General features: G+C 39.7%; 1 protein-coding gene across 1 annotated transcript in view; it reads right to left on the bottom strand.

The window, feature by feature from the left end:
- DSCAM (DS cell adhesion molecule) overlaps window positions 1–5,335 on the bottom strand; it is a 684,538-nt gene extending 679,203 nt beyond the window's left edge. Inside the window, exons 1-2 of the mRNA XM_068969386.1 lie at window positions 5,323–5,335; window positions 4,052–4,369 (exon numbers count right to left, since the gene is read on the bottom strand). Coding sequence (XP_068825487.1) covers window positions 4,052–4,369; window positions 5,323–5,335 — 331 coding nt within the window. The remainder of the gene's footprint in view (window positions 1–4,051; window positions 4,370–5,322) is intronic.
- Window positions 5,336–19,650: the final 14,315 nt, after the last annotated feature.

The raw sequence follows: 19,650 nt of genomic DNA on the forward strand, positions 1-19,650 counted from the left end.
AGAAATACAGCATGGGCAGAGAAGCAGTGCTTCACATAACCCATCTGCATTTCAGTCCCTGGGACAAAGGGACAAGAAAGTGTTTTATGTGAAGGAGAACTAGGACAGCTGATTAAGAAGACATGATGGATGAAACTTCCTTGTTTTGCTGACAGTCAAACCTAAGTCAAAGTCAGTGAAAACTGTTAAGATTAAAATTCCTTGTACTTACAAAGGAGAGATTATGAGACCATTTACCTAATGGATTATTCCAGAAAAATCCCAGTGTCAATCTAGAGGGACACTCAGACATTTAGGATGACCCGATACACAGGAAATCAGTCCTGAATATTCATTGGAAGGACTGATGCTGAAGCTGAAACTCCAATATTTTGGCCACCTGATGTGAAGAACTGATTCATTAGAAGAGACCCCGATGCTGGGAAAGATTAAAGGCAGGAGGAAAAGGGGACGACAGAGAATGAGATGGTTGTATGGCATCACTGACTCGATGGACATGAATTTGAGCAAGCTCCGGGAGTTGGTGATGGACAGGGAAGCCTGGCGTGCTGGGGTCCACAGGGTCCCAAAGAGTCGGACACGACTGAGCAACTGAACTGAACTGAACTGATTCGCAGGCAGGTTCCCCTGAGTCAGAGCTCATCCTGCTCAGATCTGCTACACAGTCATCTCTGTGGAACATATGTATCCCTCCCCTGCCCTTCTGAACAGCATCGACATAAAAATGGTGACACCAGACTGTCCAACAGCCAGTAAACAATCTAAAAGACAATTACAACCATTGTGCATCCACGCTCAGTCATTCAGTCATGTCCGCCTCTTTGCAACCCCATGGACTGTAGCCTGCCAGACTCCTCTGTCCTTGGGATTTCCCAGGCAAGAACATTTTAGTGGGTTTCCACTTCCTCCTCCAGGGGATACTGCTGACTCAGTAATCAAACCCATGTCTCCTGCATCTCCTGAATTAGCAAGTGCATCCTTCACCACTGTATCACCTTCTGTACCATAATGTGTTCGTAATAAGTGAGAAAGGAAATCTCATTTGGACAACAAAACGCCCATCTTGTAAGTTCAAACTGACACAAACATCATGTGCTTCTGTGGCTTTAGATGTCAAGAATACCAGCGCACAAACAGCCATCATGTAACTCCCTGGAAGTGGGAACAGAGCTTAGATGCCGGATAAGATGATGGAATTTCCATCCCTGTAAAACCTACGCGGTAGTGCAAAAACAATCAGTCCTATGACAAATGTAGAGAATAGCAGTTCAAACAGAAGTAAGCATCTAATTCTTTTATCTGACAGGAAACCCAAGACAGAAGTAGATGAACACAGACAAGTATGGCTGTTTGAACTTCCAGATTTTACTCTAAGTGGTACTTTGTAGTTTATAAATACATTTTTATGACACATCATTAAACTTGTTAGCCTGCCAGGTAAAAGGCCTTCGCTATGTCTCCCTGTTTGTCAGGTTTAGAAGTTGCTATACAAATTTCATTTGCTTCATTTTAATTATTTGGGATATCAATTTTTCATATCTTTTGATTAAAGCCAATTTTTCTTCCTTTCTGAAGTGCATTTTTGTGCACATCTTGGAATTCACGAGCGTGTCATGGAGATCAAAATACATCCAGGAAATGAGTAGCTAGCAGAATGAGTCACAGTCTAATGTCTGATTGCTCACATCAAAGAGATCATACGCAGAAATTCAGAAACATTTCACATTGTGCTCATGTTATGATGTCTTCAAATCTCACCTTCACACTTGCTGCAGAAATTATTACAAAGTTCTCCCAGCTATCTGGTGTATAAGACAATCATCAAAGTCACATTCTCATCTATTCGTCATTATGCTGTGCCAGGCTGCCATAGTATTTGAAAGGCTAGGCTTCAAAAACAAAAAGAAAACACTGCTTGGTAACTGGAGTCTAGCTGTGTGTATGTTTTTCCGGGCTCGATTATACCTATAGAATGACACAATATGTCCTGTCTGTACAACTTCTGATGTCTGTGAACCTCAGGCTATATTCCTGGTTTGGCTGGTAGCTATGACAATTAAAAAAAATATATAGTATGATGTTGAAAGGAACATTATCAATTCAGGGTTTATTTAATGACAACATTCCAGCAACATGTGATGCAGTCAAAACTGTTTAAAGAGCCTTTTGTATTTCACACGGAATATAAGAATATTAGACTAATGCTGTTTCACTGACAATAAACATTGATGCTATGGCTTTATTCCAGTTAAGTTCCTTGTGCTCTTGTCTTGCTATCCTCCACCTCCACCCTCTGCCTCTTGAGAGAGTCATTTCCTAGGCAGGTTGATAAGAAGGCTAGAGGTCCCCAAGGAGAGAGGGGTCTGGAATTCTCAAGGAGGAAGAAAGGACAAACTTTCTCCTTCTCTACATTCCTTAGGATTATACAACAACAATGTATTCTGCCTGAGGACAGTCTCTGGATTAAACCTTCTGGCTAATTCTGTAAATTATGGGAGGAGACCTGCTCTTTACAAGGATTATATAACAACAATGTATTCTGCCTGAGGACAGTCTCTGGATTAAACCTTCTGGCTAATTCCATTATCTTAAAATGTAAATTATGGGAGTAGGTCTGGTGAGGTCTTTACAACCTCCAGACATTCTTTGGATTCACTGGAGAGTATATAACTTCATTGCTAACACTAAGAAGCAGGTACTCTTTCTACCCCCTTCTGATGCCTATGTCAGAAGCTTTCTCTATCTCCTTTATACTTTAATAAAACTTTATTACACAAAAGCTCTGAGCGATCAAGCCTCGTCTCTGGCCCCGGATTGAATTCTTCTCCTTCGGGCGCCAAGAATCCCGGCGTTGTGATTCAACAACAACCTTTCACTCTGAGAGAGAGTGTGGGGGAAGGAGCAGAAAGGGGAACGGGGAACAATGACTTGGAGACACTCAAGTTTCAGTTACTGTATCAGTTGGTCAAAATACAAGTCTAGGTTATCATTTTGACTTTTGCAACTTGATATCACTAATTCAAGTTTTAGTTCCAGCAACATAGGCACTCCAAACTCTGAAAAAGATGCTCTGACATCTCAAAGCAGCCATCAGTATCACACTGAACTGATGAAAAGGTTTTCATCGATTCGTGGCTGGCATTTTTTCTCTCCTTAGTTTTTTACACGTACTCGGCAAATTTCATAGTGCCTGGAACAGAGGCCAACTTTCGTTGTAAACTCTGACTCAAATTTATTTATTTGTCCATTGTCTGACTCTTTCATTAGGATTATGTCCACACAAACACATGCCAGGCCTTTTTTCCCCATCTACTCCCTGTACCTGAAACAGAGCCTGATTCACTACAGGAGCTCAAGGACTATTTGTTGAGTGACTACATTAAAATTGACCCAAGAGCTGCACAGCAAACTTAATGCCACAGAAGGATTTTCCCCACTTCCACAGTGTTTGCTGATTTATAGAAACAGAGTTGTCACAGTTTACAAATGCATTGAACACTTTTGCCTGAATGCATGCTAAGTCGCTTCAGTTGTGTCCAACTCTTTGTGACTCTGGACTGTAGCCCGCCGGGCTCCTCTGTCCATGGAATTCTCCAGGCAAGAATACTAGAGTTGCCATGTTCTTCTCCAGGGGATCTTCCCAACCCAGGGATCAAAACCACATCTTCTGCATTTCCTACATTGGCAGGTGGGTTCTTTACCTGAGAATCCCAAACACTTTTGACATACATGTTATTCAAACAGCAAAATGTTGAATCATAAGAAAACTATCTCATAAAAACAAGAAGCTAAAGGTGATATTTACAGTATTCATGTGTTTGTTTCACTGGGAGAAAGAACCATTAATTTTTCTAGCAAGTAATTAAAACTAAAACCATTAATTCCAGCGTTTTCATTTAAGGCACTTTGACATCTCAAAGCATCCATCAAAATAATGAACTAATGACAGGATTTTCACCAGTTCCCAGCTGATTGCATCCTAGTACTTATCGTTGCCCACCCAGACCCCCAGCAGGCAGAGAAGGGATAAAGTTGGAGGAGCTGTACTCACCAGCCTTGATGTGGACATCCTGACTTCTAATTTTCCCTGAAGGATTTTCAGCTGTGCAATAGTAAGTATTATCATGGATTAAGGTACTAAAGCTTGAAGGAGGGAAGGGGAAAATCTGGAGAGTGCCGTTGGGGTGGACGTGGCGGATCCCGGGGACATCGTAGATCTCCTCGCCCGTCGCTAGGTACCATCTGAGAGACACAGGAGGGATCCCTGCTGCGGGGCAGGGCACCAGGGTCCCCGTGGTGCTCGCAAACACTACCTCTTGCAGAGATGCATTGACAAAGTAGAGGCTGGAGTGAAGGTCCTCACTGAAAACTGCAAGGAGACAACACAAGAGTGTGTCAGGAAAGTGCACCTTGTGCACTCATCTTTCAACATAGAGTATCAACATACTGACGTGTCAACCTGGCCGCAAGAGGTTATTTGGAGAAATATAGTCACAAGACTCGAAACTTAATCGTTCAAAATTGCTCAACCTACCACAGACAGAGAGGTACCAGCTTCATTTCACAGTTTGTTCACAAATTAAGTTGTGGATGTGCTCAGTGGTGTCCAACTCTGCAACCCCACGGACTGTAGCCCACCAGTTTCCTCTGTCCATGGAATTTTTCAGGCAAGAATACTGGAGTGGGTTGCCATTTCTGACTCCAGGGGATCCTCCAGACCCAGGGATCCAACCCATGTCTCCTGCATTTCTTGCACTGGCAGGTGGGTTCTTTACCACTGTGCCACGTGGGAAGCACAACACAAATTAAGTTAACCTGGAACTTAAACTTTGAATAGGTGACTTTTCAGCCCCGTGTCCAGAGCCCTATTCTGTCTCCATGGTACTAACCACTATTGGAATTTATTTGGGGTTTTGTATTCACTTGTTGTTTGTTGACCTGTCTAGAATGTAAAGCTCATGAAAGAACGCCATAATTTGCTCACACTATTGCCTAGGGCACAGAACAAAACAAGCCATGGGGGTTTTATAAGGAGAAGCTACGTGAGTGAATCACTAGATCCGGTTGCTAGAATCAAATTGCTCTGGTTGAAAGTGTACATTGAGAACTAATTTTGAAGGAAATTAGTCACAAATTTTTAAAATTAAAATTGAAGATCTGGATGTAAAGCATTTGGGAAAGGCCAGTTTGTTTTCTGAAAATCCAATCCAATCAACAATGTGATTTTTTGTCTTTGTTGAAAATATGTTGCAATAGTAAAGAGAACTTTGACAAAAGCATCATTCAATTCCACCAGCCTATGGCAGATTCTGTTTCACTTACTCTTCTGGTCCATCCACCTACAGCCTATAGGGTTAAACTATGTCATAATATGCACACATGAAACAGTCAGTTGTTACAGACTCTGCTTCATACTCTTAACACTTTCATACACATAATGTCATGTTTCAGGCTTCATAAGTACAGATGACTCTGAACAACACTAATATGAACTGGGTGAGTCTGCTGATACACAGGCACTTTTCAATAGGAAATACTACAGTGTTATACCATCCTTGGTTGGTTGGATCTTTGGATATAGATGAACTGTGGACAGAGAGAGCAGACTGTAAGTTATAGGTGTATGCACATTTAATCTAAGATGATTTTTCTAAACTAGTTCCCTGACTCGGGCTGCTTCAGTTGTTTCTGTCTTAATTACTGCAAATAAAATGTCTGCAAAGGTTTCCAGGAATTTATTGAGAGACTACATTGTACTCATTGACAGCTGTGGAGTGTTCTCTCCATGAAGCAAAAAAATCCAACTTCTAAAATCCAAAAATTAAACAAAAGATGTACAAGGGTAATGAAGACCCACTTCTCAGACATTTATGTTTCTGTGTGGCTTTCTAAAAACAAATGCATACTCTGTCACCAGTCCACAAGAGAGTAAAGGAGCCCTGTGCTACGCTTAGTCACTCAGTCATGTCTGACTCTTTGTGACCCCAGGCACTACAGCCTGCCAAGCTCCTCTGTCCATAGGGATTCTCCAGGTAAGACTGTTGAAGTGGGTTGCCATGCCCTTCTCCAGGGGATCTTCCCAATCCAGGGATTGAACCTAGGTCTCCCACATTGCAGGCAAAGCCTTTAACATTTGAGCCACCAGGGAAGCCCAAGAATATTAGAGTGGGTAGCCTATCCTTTCTCCAGGGGATCTTCCTGACACAGGAATCAAACCAGGGTTTCCTGCATTGTAGGCAGATTCTTTGCTAGCTGAGCTACCAGGGAAGCCCAAAGAAGCCCTCAGTTCAGTTCAGTTCAGTCATTCAGTCGTGTCCGACTCTTTGTGACCCCATGAATCGCAGCACGCCAGGCCTCCCTGTCCATCACCAACTCCTGGAGTTCACTCAGACTCACGTCCATCGAGTCAGTGATACCATCCAGCCATCTCATCCTCTGTTGTCCCCTTCTCCTCGTGCCTCCAATCCCTCCCAGCATCAGAGTCTTTTCCAATGAGTCAACTCTTCGCATGAGGTTATATACTGAGAATTAACCTCACTGGGCAGAAATGAGAATAATATTTGCTGAGTGCCCCTGCCATATCAGGCAATATTATGAGACTGAGGTGTTATTTCATTTACTCCTGTGTACAATAACCCTGCCAGGTTAGACCAGGCTCTGCTCCACAGAAGATGAGGTGGAGACTCAGAGAGGTTGTCCCTGGAGCAAGGACTCAGGGTAGGAGATTGCAGAACCAGAACTCAGGCTCCGTGATGAAGATTTTATTTCATTACTCAGCTGCCCTTATTGTTCAAAGGCAAATCTTGGGAAAGCTCTGTTCCTGAGATTTGCCATCCTCCACATGTGTTCCCTGAGACCCACCTGCTTTCTCTAGGTCACTGTCACCAGCAGTAACCAGAAGTCTGGCCATAGTCAGTGCTGGCTGTCTCTGAGCAGGCAGCAGCGTGAACACCATTCATCAAGAGATGGCAGAGAAAAATACAGTATAAAGGGACAAATTTACCCAAAGAGAGGAAGGAAGAGGTGTTCAGCAAGTAGTAACGATTTGATGGTTTTCCCTCCCACCCATACCTAAAGTCTTAGCAATACTCGGTAAAGCAGAATATGGAAGCTATTGCTAACTAACAAATTGGCTCAGACCAGAAGCACAGTTAGTAGCTAAACATTGCAGCTTCCAACTCAAATGAAAATGCTGATAGTAGCACTGTGAGTTTGAGCTTTTTAGGAAACTGACATCACCCCAAACATATTGTTAGGAACGAGGTAACTGTCACTCTTGAGGCTAATTAATTCCACCCCAATTCTTTCTTTCACTACCCACATTACTCTTCTGTCAACTGAAATGTAGGTGATTCAAACCAAGTAAAATTTAGTCATATTTGAATTTACTCTTTTGTGTCATAAAAGTTGCCTTGTGAAGAATAGCAGTCTTTGAAAATGTGAATGCATGTAAGAAATATTTCTTAATTAAATGTATATTTTCTACTATAAGCCACATTCCAAGAGGCAGCTTATGAAATTATTTAAATGGCTTTGAGAAAATGCAAATTAAATGTTTAATCCTCACAGTTAAAGAGATAAGTGACCTCTGGGGGATTACTGTCACTTCTCCTTACATTTTTTAGATATTCCACTTGAGTCTTTCTATTTCACACCACTGGGTTTAATAATGTAACACAAACTTGCTTTCTAAGATACACATCGTATGGCCACAGGCAAAAGAAAATCCAAACTACATTCCAACAGCTTTTATTTCTTTCATCCAAGGGCCCATCCATCTGCTTAAATAGTAGTACTTTATTTATGGAGTGCTGCTTTATGGAGAAGGCAATAGCAACCTACTCCAGTACTCTTGCCTGGAAAATCCCATGGATGGAGGAGCCTGGAGGGCTGTAGTACATGAGGTCGCTAAGAGCCAGACACAACTGAGCAACTTCACTTTCACTTTTCACTTTCATGCATTGGAGAAGGAAATGGCAACCCACTCCAGTGTTCTTGCCTGGAGAATCCCAGGGACGGGGGAGCCTGGTGGGATGCCACCTATGGGGTCGCACAGAGTCAGACATGACTGAAGCGACTTAGAAGCAGCAGTATGCACTTTATACACAGTAATGTTTGCTCCCTCCAATAAGGACACAGGCAATCTTAATGTGGTGTCTGTGTGTGTGTGTGTGAGGGAGAGAGAGAGAAAGAAAAAAAGTTCTTTGAAAATAATTGCAGTTTATTAGCACTCAGCAAAACACTTGGCAGAATCTTGTTGTGAGATTCAAGGTATAAAATCGTGGGGTGTAAACTCTAAGGGTAGTAAAGGAAGGAGCTTTGGAGAATTGTTTTTTCATTTGCAGATTTCCCATATTTTATACCGTTATAACAGATGGTATAATCAAGACTCCAATGACAAACATAAAGGAGAATGTTACACTTAAAAGAAAATTAAGTCAATATTGTTCTCTTTAAAATTCAAATATGGCAAAGTGAAAGAAGTAACGTGGAAGAAACTTTACAGGGTGCAATGACACAACCATCCATGCATGCAACAGTATTTACTGAGCATCTGCTCTTGCCAGGCCTCATGCAAGGTCACAGTCACACACATTTGCAGGAGTCATGCCACTGTTCTCTAGGAATTTCTGGTCTAGAGGGCTGCAAGGTCATTAAACAAGATAAGTGATAATTATTTTTTTTGTTGTTTAGTTGCTAAGTCTCGTCCAACTCTTTTGTGACCCCATAGACAGTGTAGCCCACCAGGTTCCTCTGTCCACGGGATTTCCCAGGCAAGAATACTAGAGTGGATTGCCATTTCCTTCTTCAAGGCATCTTCTTGACCTAGGGATTGAACCTGAGTCTCCCGCATTAGCAGGCAAGTTCTTTGTCACTGAACCATCAGGGATTATCAACAATGTGCTACAGACTCATAAATGATAGAGAAACTAACCCAATGTGGGAAAGAAGAAGGTAGTTTCTTAAAGGGGAAGGGAAAGAAGATTCTAGGCAGAAGGCATAGACACAGCAGGACACTGAGTTATCAAAGGCAGGAGGGAAGTGAGAAGATGCCAGCTACCACTGTATACCAAGGTGAAAAACAAGAAGAGACAAAAACCAGAGATGGATTCTCAGGGATAGTTAATATATGAAAACTGAGCAATGGATATCTGACCATGGACTTGCACCAAAATACATAATGAACTCCTAGAAGTCAACAATAAAAAAATAATCTAAGTAAAAAATGGGCAAAAGACTTGGATGCTCACTTCACAAAGGCCAATATATAAATGGCCAATAAACACATGAAAAAATACTCAATGGCAATAGTCATCATGGAAATGTAAATTAAAAGCATAGGGTTTACCATACACATATAACTGAATGACTAAAACAGAAAAGACAGACTATAACGAGTGTCTCAAAGGTATGAGGCAACACGAAACATAGACATTGCAGGTGGAAATGTAAACTGATAAAATTATTGTGGAAACTATTCATCAGTAATTGCTATAGCTAAACCTATGCATACCCCATGACTCAACAATTCAGTTCATAGGTATTTATCCAACAGAAATCTACACATACACTCATAAAAAATAAACATTGCATTCACAGCAGTACTATTTGTGAGTCCCAAACTGGAAACCACGCAAATACGATCAACCAGCAGTTGGACACTCAGTCATGTCCAACTCTTTATGGTCCCGAGGACTGTAGCCCACCAGGCTTCTCTGTCTCTGGAATTTTCCAGGCAAGAATACTGGAGTGGGTTGCCACTTCTTACTCCAGGTTTCTTCTGACCCAGGAACTGAACCTGCCATCTCTTGCATCTCCTGCATTGGCAGGCAGATCTTTACCACTAGCACAATCTGGAAAGCCTAATCAATAATAAAAACTTGAGTGTATTGTTACACGTTTGGACATCAAATAACTAAACAAAAATAAGAATGAACCATTACAAACAAAACGGTTGTGAATCTCACAACCATAATGTTGAAGGAAAGCAGATACAATGAGAGTGCATAACTTATTATTCTATTCATATCAAGCATAAAATAGAAAAAAAATCATCCATGATGTTAAGACTCAAGATAGTGATGATTCATGGGGTAGGGTGGATGTAGAGAAGAGAAATGAGATGAGGGTCTATCCAGACTGCTGGCTCTCTTCATTTTCTTGACCTGGCTGCTGGGAACACTGATGAATTTAGCTCATGAAAATTTCATTAAGCTGTACTCTGTGAATAAGGACACTTCTCTGTATGTATTCTGTACCTCAATTAAAACAATATTTCAAACAAATGGGGAAAGAAAGAACCATCATGAAGATAAAGAATAAAGTATGAGCTTAGTAGCCCAAATCCTAGTGAGAATGATGCCCTACAAACAAAAGACAACATTTTGAAAAGTCAACCAGCAGTTTTCAACAGTGTCAACTGCTTCACAGAGATCGGAAAACATGAAAACCAAAACAGACCATTAGATTAGCAAACTGGGTATATTTATTTTGAATAGAAATGCCATTTAGGACCAAAATGCTTCTATTGTTTTCACAGGAAGATGTGATTGGATGTGCTTAGTAGAATGAACTGCTTTGATAAAGGTCTTCCAAAATGAAAAGGAAGCTACCTAAGCCTTCAGTAAATATTACATAGAAAGCATCACCCTTAGCTGATTCCTGGACTCTAGACTGTTTTCACAATAGCACAAGTGCTTTGAAATTTAGTGTCATCTTGATCAGACAACCTGAAAGCAGATAAATAGATGGTCTCAGAGTGACTGGGAAAGCATTCCAAAGGTCTACGAAATAACTCCAAGTTAGGTTATAAAATACACTCATGTCAGAGCAATTCTTCATTTAACTCTAATGTATTTCAATCATTCTATCTATTGCCCATCACTGAAGATACAATGTCACTGTCCTCATGAATAAGCACTGGATAAAACTTCACAGTGACATAGAGCTTAAAAATATAAAATTCTGTCTCTGTCCATGAAAAAACAAAGCAAAACAGGAACTAGATTTACCCTCTTGTAAGTAAACATTCAGGCAAGACGAAACAGTAAGTTCTAAAATAAGGAAAGAATTGAGCTATGTCCCACTAGCAGTCAGCTTAAAGCCTGGAAATCAAAGTGTTAGTCACTCAGTCATGTCTGACTCTGTGTGACCCCATGGACTGGAGCCCACTGGGCTCCTCTGTCCATGGAATTCTCCAGGCAAGAATACTGGAGTGGGTTGCCATTTCCTTCTCCAGGGTAAAGCCTGGAGATGGTTCCCAAGTCATCCCCAAAAGAAGGAAATCTAAATAGAACTTGGTAGAATTTCTGAGTTGGGCCTGAGGAGGACAAACACACTGGATTTGAAAAGCAAAGAGAAGGAAGTTGCATGGAGAGGGAATCCCAGAGAACTGGAGAAAGTTCCCTCTGATGAGTCGTACGTTTGGACTGACACTTACATGTGTGTGATTAAACTACTGATGCTGGTTAAGAAACACTAGAAAGGAGCAGGTGGAAAACCCCTGAACCTCACATAGGGGAGGGGCTGATTCATCTAATAGACAGCTTATTAAAAAGCAGAGATACCACTTTGCCGATATAGTCCATATAGTCAAAGTTATGGTTTTTCCATTAGTCATGTACAGATGTGACAGTTGGACCATAAAGAAGCCTGAGCATCAAAGAATTGATGCTAAGAGATCTAACCAGTCAATCCTAAAGGAAATCAACTCTGAATATTCATTAGAAGGACTGATGCTGAAGCTGAAGCTCCAGTACTTTGCCACCTGATTCGAAGAGCCAACTCATTGGAAGAGACACTGATGCTGGGAAAGATTGAAGGTAAAAGGAGAAGGGGGCAGCAGAAGGTGAGATGGTTAGATAGCATTGCTGACTCAATGGACAAGAATTTGACAAATCCAAGAGACAGTGGAGGACAGAGGAACCTGATATGCTGCAGTCCATGAGGCCACAAAGAGTCGGACATTACTCAGAGACTGAACAACAGCAACATAGCTGATTCACATTATTGTAGAGCAGAAACTGCACAACATTGTAAAGCAATTATACTCTAATCAGAAAATCAATTTTTAAAAAGAAAGCAAAGAGAAGGAAGTTACATGGAAAGGGAATTCCAGCATAGAGGAGGGGTTAGTTCATGTTCCAGCCAGAGAGGAAAGAACTAGTATACGAGGTATCAGACAGAGCACTCAAAAGTATATTTCGTCACTACTAGGAGCCAAATTAATCACAAAAAATGTTTAAAAGGGATGGATTCCAGAAGGAATCAAGTTGAACCCAAGGAACTTAAGTGCACAATGAACAAATTTCAACACTGGTTAATGAAAAGAAACCAAACCCAACTGTTTTGATGTAATGTTTACAATATCTGTAACGTTTAACATCTAATGTGTAAATGCAATATTTACAATATCTGACATCTGGTAAAAATTGGAAACAAGAAGGAGAATATGACCTATTATCAGAAGTAAAATTATTCACTAGAAGCAGGCACAGAGATGGCAGGTGATGGTATCAGCATGTATGGGCATTGAAATGGCTAGAATGGCTGTTCCCCCAGCATCATCAACATAATAAAGGAAAGCACACTGATGAGAGAAATGGACAATATAAAACTAGCCAAAATGAAACCTCTTGAGATGAGAAATATAGTACATAAAATGAAATACGAGCAAACGTAATTAATAGCAGATTAGACCTTGCAGAAGAAAATGTCAACAAATCAGAAGGCAAACTAATAGAAACTATACAAATGGAAAAACAAAGAAAAAAACGTTTAAAACAATAAACATAAAATTAGTGAGATATGGTATATCTTGTGACCTAATATATGCATAATTGGAGTTCCAGAAGGAGGAAATCACCAAAAAATTTAATAATTATTATTTCAAAATTTAATAATTCCAGAACTCCAAATATCCCAAAAGCTCAATGAATATCAAACAGAAGAAACACAAAGAAAATCATACCACAACACATAAAAATTATATTGCTGAAAGCTATTAATAAAGAGAAAAATATTAAAGGCAGGCATTTTGAAAAATATATATAATGTGGAGAAACAAAGGGAAGAGTATGTCAGACTGTTCAGAAACAATGCAAGCCAGAGGAAATAGAGAAAAAAAGTATTATTTAAAATGGAAAATACCTTGCAATCTAAAATTATATTCCCAATAAAAACATCATAAATGAAGACAAAATAATGAGTTTTTCAGACATCCAAATATTAAGGGACAGCATACAGTAGGTTAGCAGTACAAGGAAAGTTAAAGGAAGTCTTTCAGACAAAAGTAAAACAATACCAAACAGACATTTTTGACTTCTCAAAAAAATGAAGAGTGCCAAAAATGATAAACATATGGGTAAATATTTTTTTAAAAATCTTCACTTAAAAAAATGATCAAAAGACAATTTACCGTTTAAAGCAAAACTGATGATAATGTGTTTTGGGATTACAACTTATATGGAGAAATAAAATGAATGACAATATTGGCTCAAAGGCAGGTGGGAGGAGGAAAATGAAAATCTACTGTTTCAGTTTCTTCTACTACTCATTGCCTTGTATTATTATTTGAAAGTAGACCATGTCAGTGTAAAGATTTATATTGTAAACCCTAAAGCAAATACTTCAAAAGTAAAAAAAAATTAGATATTAAACCATTAACGTAGATAAACTGATCATCAAAATAGTTTCATTAATCCTAAAGGAAACAAGAAAAAAAGAAGAGAGAATAGATGAAATAAATAGGAAGTAATTATCAAGGTGGTATACTTAAATCTAACCAAATTGCTGTTTGCATTAAATATAAATGGCCTAAACACTCCAATTAAAAGGCAGAAATTGTCAGATTGGATGAAAAATTTAAGGTTTAACTATATTTAATCCAAGAGAAACCCTTTTTAAATACAAGGAAACAAGTGGATTAAAAGTAAAAGGATAAAAAAATATACCATAATAATACCACTCCAAAGAAAGCTGAGTAACTACAGTAGTATCAAAATAGATTTTAGGAAAAGAGATATTACTAGGATAGCTATTTTCTAATGGTAAAGTGATCAGCTCATCAAGAATACATTAACAATCTGAAATGTTTATGTATCTATAAAAACTTCATGGTACATAAAGCAATTCCACTAGAATCAGGGAGGGGAATATCAAATCTAAAAGGAGAACTGAGGACTAGGTTTCCTTCTTTTTAGTGCTGATTGCCACTGGGTTGATGTATTTATGCTTTTCAGTTGAGATTTTATCTGCCTTATTGTATATTTTGATATTAACAAACGGTGCATAGAAAAAATCCAACCTTAGTAGCGCTGATGGCTTCCTAGGGTCCTGCCATGCCAGTCTCCTCAGTGTCTTGAGTCCCCAAGTCCATTCCCACCTCAGGACCAACACGAATACTGAATGCCTTGCTGGAATACTTCACCATCCTTCACCCAATTCACCACCACCTGTTCTTTGACTCTCAGCTTAAACATCAGTCCCTCAGGATTTACTCCTGGTCTTCTGCCTCCTATACTAGACCCCACGCTCTACCTCTCAGCTTCCTGCTTCATTTCACAGTCTCATTTTAGTGTTCGATGTATGTCCCCAACTCTATTGAAATCTACAAGACAGGCACTGCATACCGGGTATGCAGCCTTGTTCCTTGGTACTTAATGTGCTGACTAGTACATAATTGAAGCCCTCATATTTTTACTGACTAAATAAATAAATGCTAAAATATTATGGTTTTGATATCACATATAGCTAAAAGATTCCTTTTAGAAAAAATATATTAATTTTTTTATTTCATATGCATCATCTATTATAATCTAAATTCCATTATAAAGATGCCTAGAGACAATAAGAATTAGTGACTGATAAAAAAGAATCTCTCAGATATTATAAAAAGAACACATTTATGAGATGTTAGCCACTCTAAGAATGTTCTTTTTATCCAATATGTGTGCTGATTTTGCAGTAAGGAAGAAAAGAAGCTCAATTTTGCTATATGTTTTACAAATCTCTAGAGAAAAGAAATAAGAAAAAATGTTAGCATTTTACCCATAAAATGTCTATGTATTGTTTGCAATATCCTTCTAGAGAATTATTTCCATGTGTGTCTAGGGAATTCATTTCAGAGATGAAGTCTCTCTGTCCCTTCAGATGGATGAAAGTCACCCTCAGTAACATTGCTGGCAGTTAAGTGCACAGTTTCAGAGAAGAATACAGACTCTGTAATGAATAATATGTATGTAGTTTGCTATTCTCCAACATTTACATTTTAAGCTCAAAGCTTTCAAGAGGCATGAACGAGGTGAATGATTTGAAAGAAGCAGAATGCTTTCTTGGATTCATGATCAGAAGCAGCACATGGATAAACCAAAATGATGTAAATAATTCCTTAGGATCAGGGTGCACAAAAAAATGGGAACAAAAATAGAGCAAATTAATGAAAATTGAATGTTAAGTGCAGATTCCCATAGGGAATTATAAATTAAGAAAGCCATCAGAAAAAGAGAGTGGGAAATGGAGCTGATATCATAATAATAACAGACTTGCTTCCTGCAGATTAAAAGGCTTGGAGAGAGGGGAAAAATTACAAAAGGAGAATGTCCAAAAATGTAGGATTATGAACTAGAAACAAAATAGCAAAGCAATAATAAGATCAGACTATTTATGGGAAGGAAAGACTGAAATTCACTGAAGCCTAATGAGTCAGCTTTGCTATGATTAAAGAACAAAATAAATTGGGAATATGGAATTAACACACACTACTATATTTAAAATAGACAACCAACAAGGACCTGTTGTATAGCACAGGAACACTGCTCAATATTCTGTACCAACCTAAATGGGTATAACTGAGTCACTTTGCTATACACCTAAAACTAACACAACATTGTTAATCAGCTATACCTCAATGTAAAAGAAAAATTGAAAAATAAAATAGGAAAAATTTTAAAAGAACTTTCAAAGAGCAAAGTGAATTAAAATCAGAGACAGCAATGGTACCTCAACAGAAAAATGTGAAGTCTAAGTCCTGCAAGAAACTTCAAGCCTCAGTGTTGAGTGAAAGCAATGAAGGGAAATGATAAAAATATACATGTTCTTCCTAGTTAATCTCTTCACTATGGCCATATTCAGAATCATTTTCTTTTGCTAGAATTTCACCATGCTCAGGGGCACTCAACTTTCCATCTTGCTCTGGTCTAAGGACTTGTATAAGTCTAATTTTTAAGGTAATTTTTTTTTTTCAGATAGTGTATGGGTTTTACTCTGTGTTTCAGTACTAAAATGCATAGTCTCACAATGGCAAATGTACCCTAAGTTGTAAGTGGCAACAATCTTTGGAATTAGAAAGGCTGTTAGAGAATTGAAGAGAATTGATTCTAGTCTAGTCTCACCCCTCCAACTCATCAGCCTGAGTCATTTTCTCCCTTCACTAGGTGATTCCTTGAGTTCTCTCTAGTGTATTAAGTAATGGACCAGTCATCTACCACCATCGGCATCTTGTGACTGCCATCACTTTAGCTCTCTTCCTCTTTATCCTGAGGATTATGTTAATATTCCCTCACTATCATTCTGATGGAGCTTCAGAGGCAGGGTGGGTGAACAGTGATAGAGCATGGACGGTCAGTTATTTTGTCCTGCCATCAATGCCTGCTCTCTCCAGAGCAGTGATGGGAAAAAAAAAAAAAAAAAAAACAACCCGCGTCTGGGTTTCAGGTAGAATACACTCCTCTATCTTCCCATAGAATTTTGCGGAACATTACATAGAGTCCCCCTGACTTCATAGTTCCTGTTCTTTCATACCAGCTAATCCATTCCTGCACTTTCTGCCTTCACTTCATCAAGATATTGCTCACCAGTGTGACTTTGCTCATTGCTAAATACTAGTTCCTCAAATGCAGCAGAGGGACACTGTCATCCCTGTACTCCATCGGCTTACACAGCACTGAGTACATAGACAATGCGATGGACACTTAAATACAACTCAGGTCAGTCTCCCTTGAGGTAGAAAGGGCATTTCTTTGGGACAAAAAGTGCCTTCCTCCTGGGGCTTCTCCACAGTTGGAACCTGCTGTCATGCTCTACGACTGATCAGTATGGAGGCCAAGGGCCAGCCCTTCTCCTCAGTGTAACCATTTATAGCAAAAGAAGGGGGACTGACCTAGAATACTACACCAGAGTATTCAGCAAGTGAATGAAGACCTTTTTAGACAATGCAAAGTCAAAACTTCTACCTCTCGTGTACCCTATTCAAAAAGCTTCTGGGAGATGAATAAAAAGGCAGCAAACCAGGAAAGAGGAACATATGACATAGAGGAAATGGGGGCTCAAGCACAGGTGATGAGAAACAAAAAGGAATTTCCAGAGTAACTCTGAAAGATACCAAGATAGCAACTGGATAGTGGAAAGTAGATCAGATTAATGAAGAAAGGAGGCTCCCAGAAATATGCTTTGAAGAAAAAAAAAATCATCTAACTGCAGAGACTTGAGGGGAAGGAAGACCAAAAGGGGGGTGGGTGTATGAGTGCTGACTCATTTTGCTGTGCAGTATAAACTAGCACTACGTTGTAAAGCAACTATACTCCAATCAAAATCAATTAAAGAAAAAGAAAAAGACCCTGATGTATCTGAATGTATTTAAAGCAGTACTCTATCCTGTTGGAGAATGTGGGGGGATAAATTAGTTATACAAACTGTGAAAACTAAGTAAACAAAAAAGTAAGCAATTATTAATCCCAGGAAACACTCAAAGCTACAACAGAAAGCGTTCGTAATATGCTGTGTGGCTCAGCTGTAGCTGAGCTATGCATAAATATTTACAGAGTTACAATAATGCAAACCCCAAATATTGATTTAACCCCAAAGAGTAATACCTTTATATGGAAAAAAATAGCAGAAGGTAGGAAGGGACGGTATTCACAGTCCAAACAATAAGTTAAATAGCTATCTAAGCCTGAAGATTTCAGAAAGAGATACCAGAACTACCCAAGGTACATACAAAAATATGTATCCATAAAATAATAGTTTTTAAATAAAGGGGCTAATGGCAATCCATTCTTAGTTGCTCAGAGCAAATACTCAGGCTCCTCCCCAATATGCCTTTTCTCTTGTGTTTTTTATTCACTGTATCAGGAAGTCCTTTAGATGCACCTTCAAAACAGACTCAGAGTCACCTATTTGTCATCTCTTCTGCCGCCTCCCTGGTCCGAGTCACCATCCTCTCTCCCCTGGATTACCGTGATGCTTCCCCAAGGAGCTCTCCACCTCCACCATCGCCCCTCCCCATACGCTCTATCCATCAGCCACAGTGATCCAGGGAAACACATCAGGTCCTCTCTCTCCTTTGCTGAGAATCATCCAGGGCCCCCAGTCTCTCACATGAAAGCCAATCTTGCTCTATGACCCACGAGCACACTTCCCCTGATGTGAACCCCTGCTCCTCTCCCTCGCTCACTCCACTCTAGCCACACGACCTTCTTGTCATCAAGAGCATCTCCATAAGCTCTGATCTCTGGGCCTTTAAGCATCCCTCTCGCTCTTCCCAGGATGGCTCTTCCCACAAAATCCACCTGGCTCACCCACTCCCTTTTCAAGGCTTTGCTGAGCCGTCTCCCAGGCCACGAGGTTTGCGCCCACTGTCTTATTTAAGCGGCCCTGCCGCCGCCACAGTGAGCACTCCAGGTGTCCTTATTTGCTTTTTCTCTGCAGCATGTCACCTGGTATCCTGCATCATGTACTTATTTACAATACTTTTTATTGTCTGTCTCTCTCTCCTTCCCTTTAACATTTTAGTTCCTGAAGGGTAGACAGTGGATGGATTTAAGTCCAAAGCATTCTCTCCCACCACTGTTTCAGTAAGTCACCAGAGTGTTTATTGCTTTGAGAAGACAGAGGCACAGAGAGGGGAAGGAGGCTGGTTACCCAGGATCTCACGTTGTGCGTACAAAGATGACTGCGTGCCCCCTGCATCTACGCATGACACTACCGTAATCTCTCCAGCAGCTTGCTAGTCTCATTTCAAGCAAAACCGCGTCACCAAGTACATTATTAAACTTTAAATTTAGTTTAAATCTATTATTCTTGCTTTCATTTGGGATATAATTGAAGAACTAACATTTACAAAATATGTATTATGTGCTGGGACTATGCTAAGTTGTTTAATACAAAATTTCACAAATCCTCAAAACAAAGCTCATAGGTGGCTATTATTGCTATGTTCACATGAGGGATGAGAAACCACGTGAACTTTGAACCCTGTAGTGAGGGAGAGACATAGGGTATGATTCAGGAGTCACTGAAACAAGGATTGTGTTTGAGCTCAGACCCCTCTGAGAACAAGAGGCTTGTTTGGGCTTTCTCCTCTGAAGGGAGGTAAGGGTGTCTACAATTCTGAGTTCAATTCCTTAAGGGTCAAGATTCCCAAGTTAGCCACCTTTGATCTAGACATCCCTGCAAAATAACGGTTGATGATGCTCATAATAAGCTGTGCTTGGCTAGGTACACTGCATTTCTCGGGCTTCATTTCAAAGTCTTTGTCATCTTTCATCTTTCTAATCTTTTACCTTTAGATAGAGGATCAGGAATGGTATCCTCAGACCAGAACTGAACAAAACATGAAAAAAAGAAAACTGTGACTGAAATGTCTTTGATTAC

This window comes from Capricornis sumatraensis, chromosome 1, assembly GCF_032405125.1.
Source record: "Capricornis sumatraensis isolate serow.1 chromosome 1, serow.2, whole genome shotgun sequence".
In the NCBI taxonomy this organism is placed as follows: domain Eukaryota; kingdom Metazoa; phylum Chordata; class Mammalia; order Artiodactyla; family Bovidae; genus Capricornis; species Capricornis sumatraensis.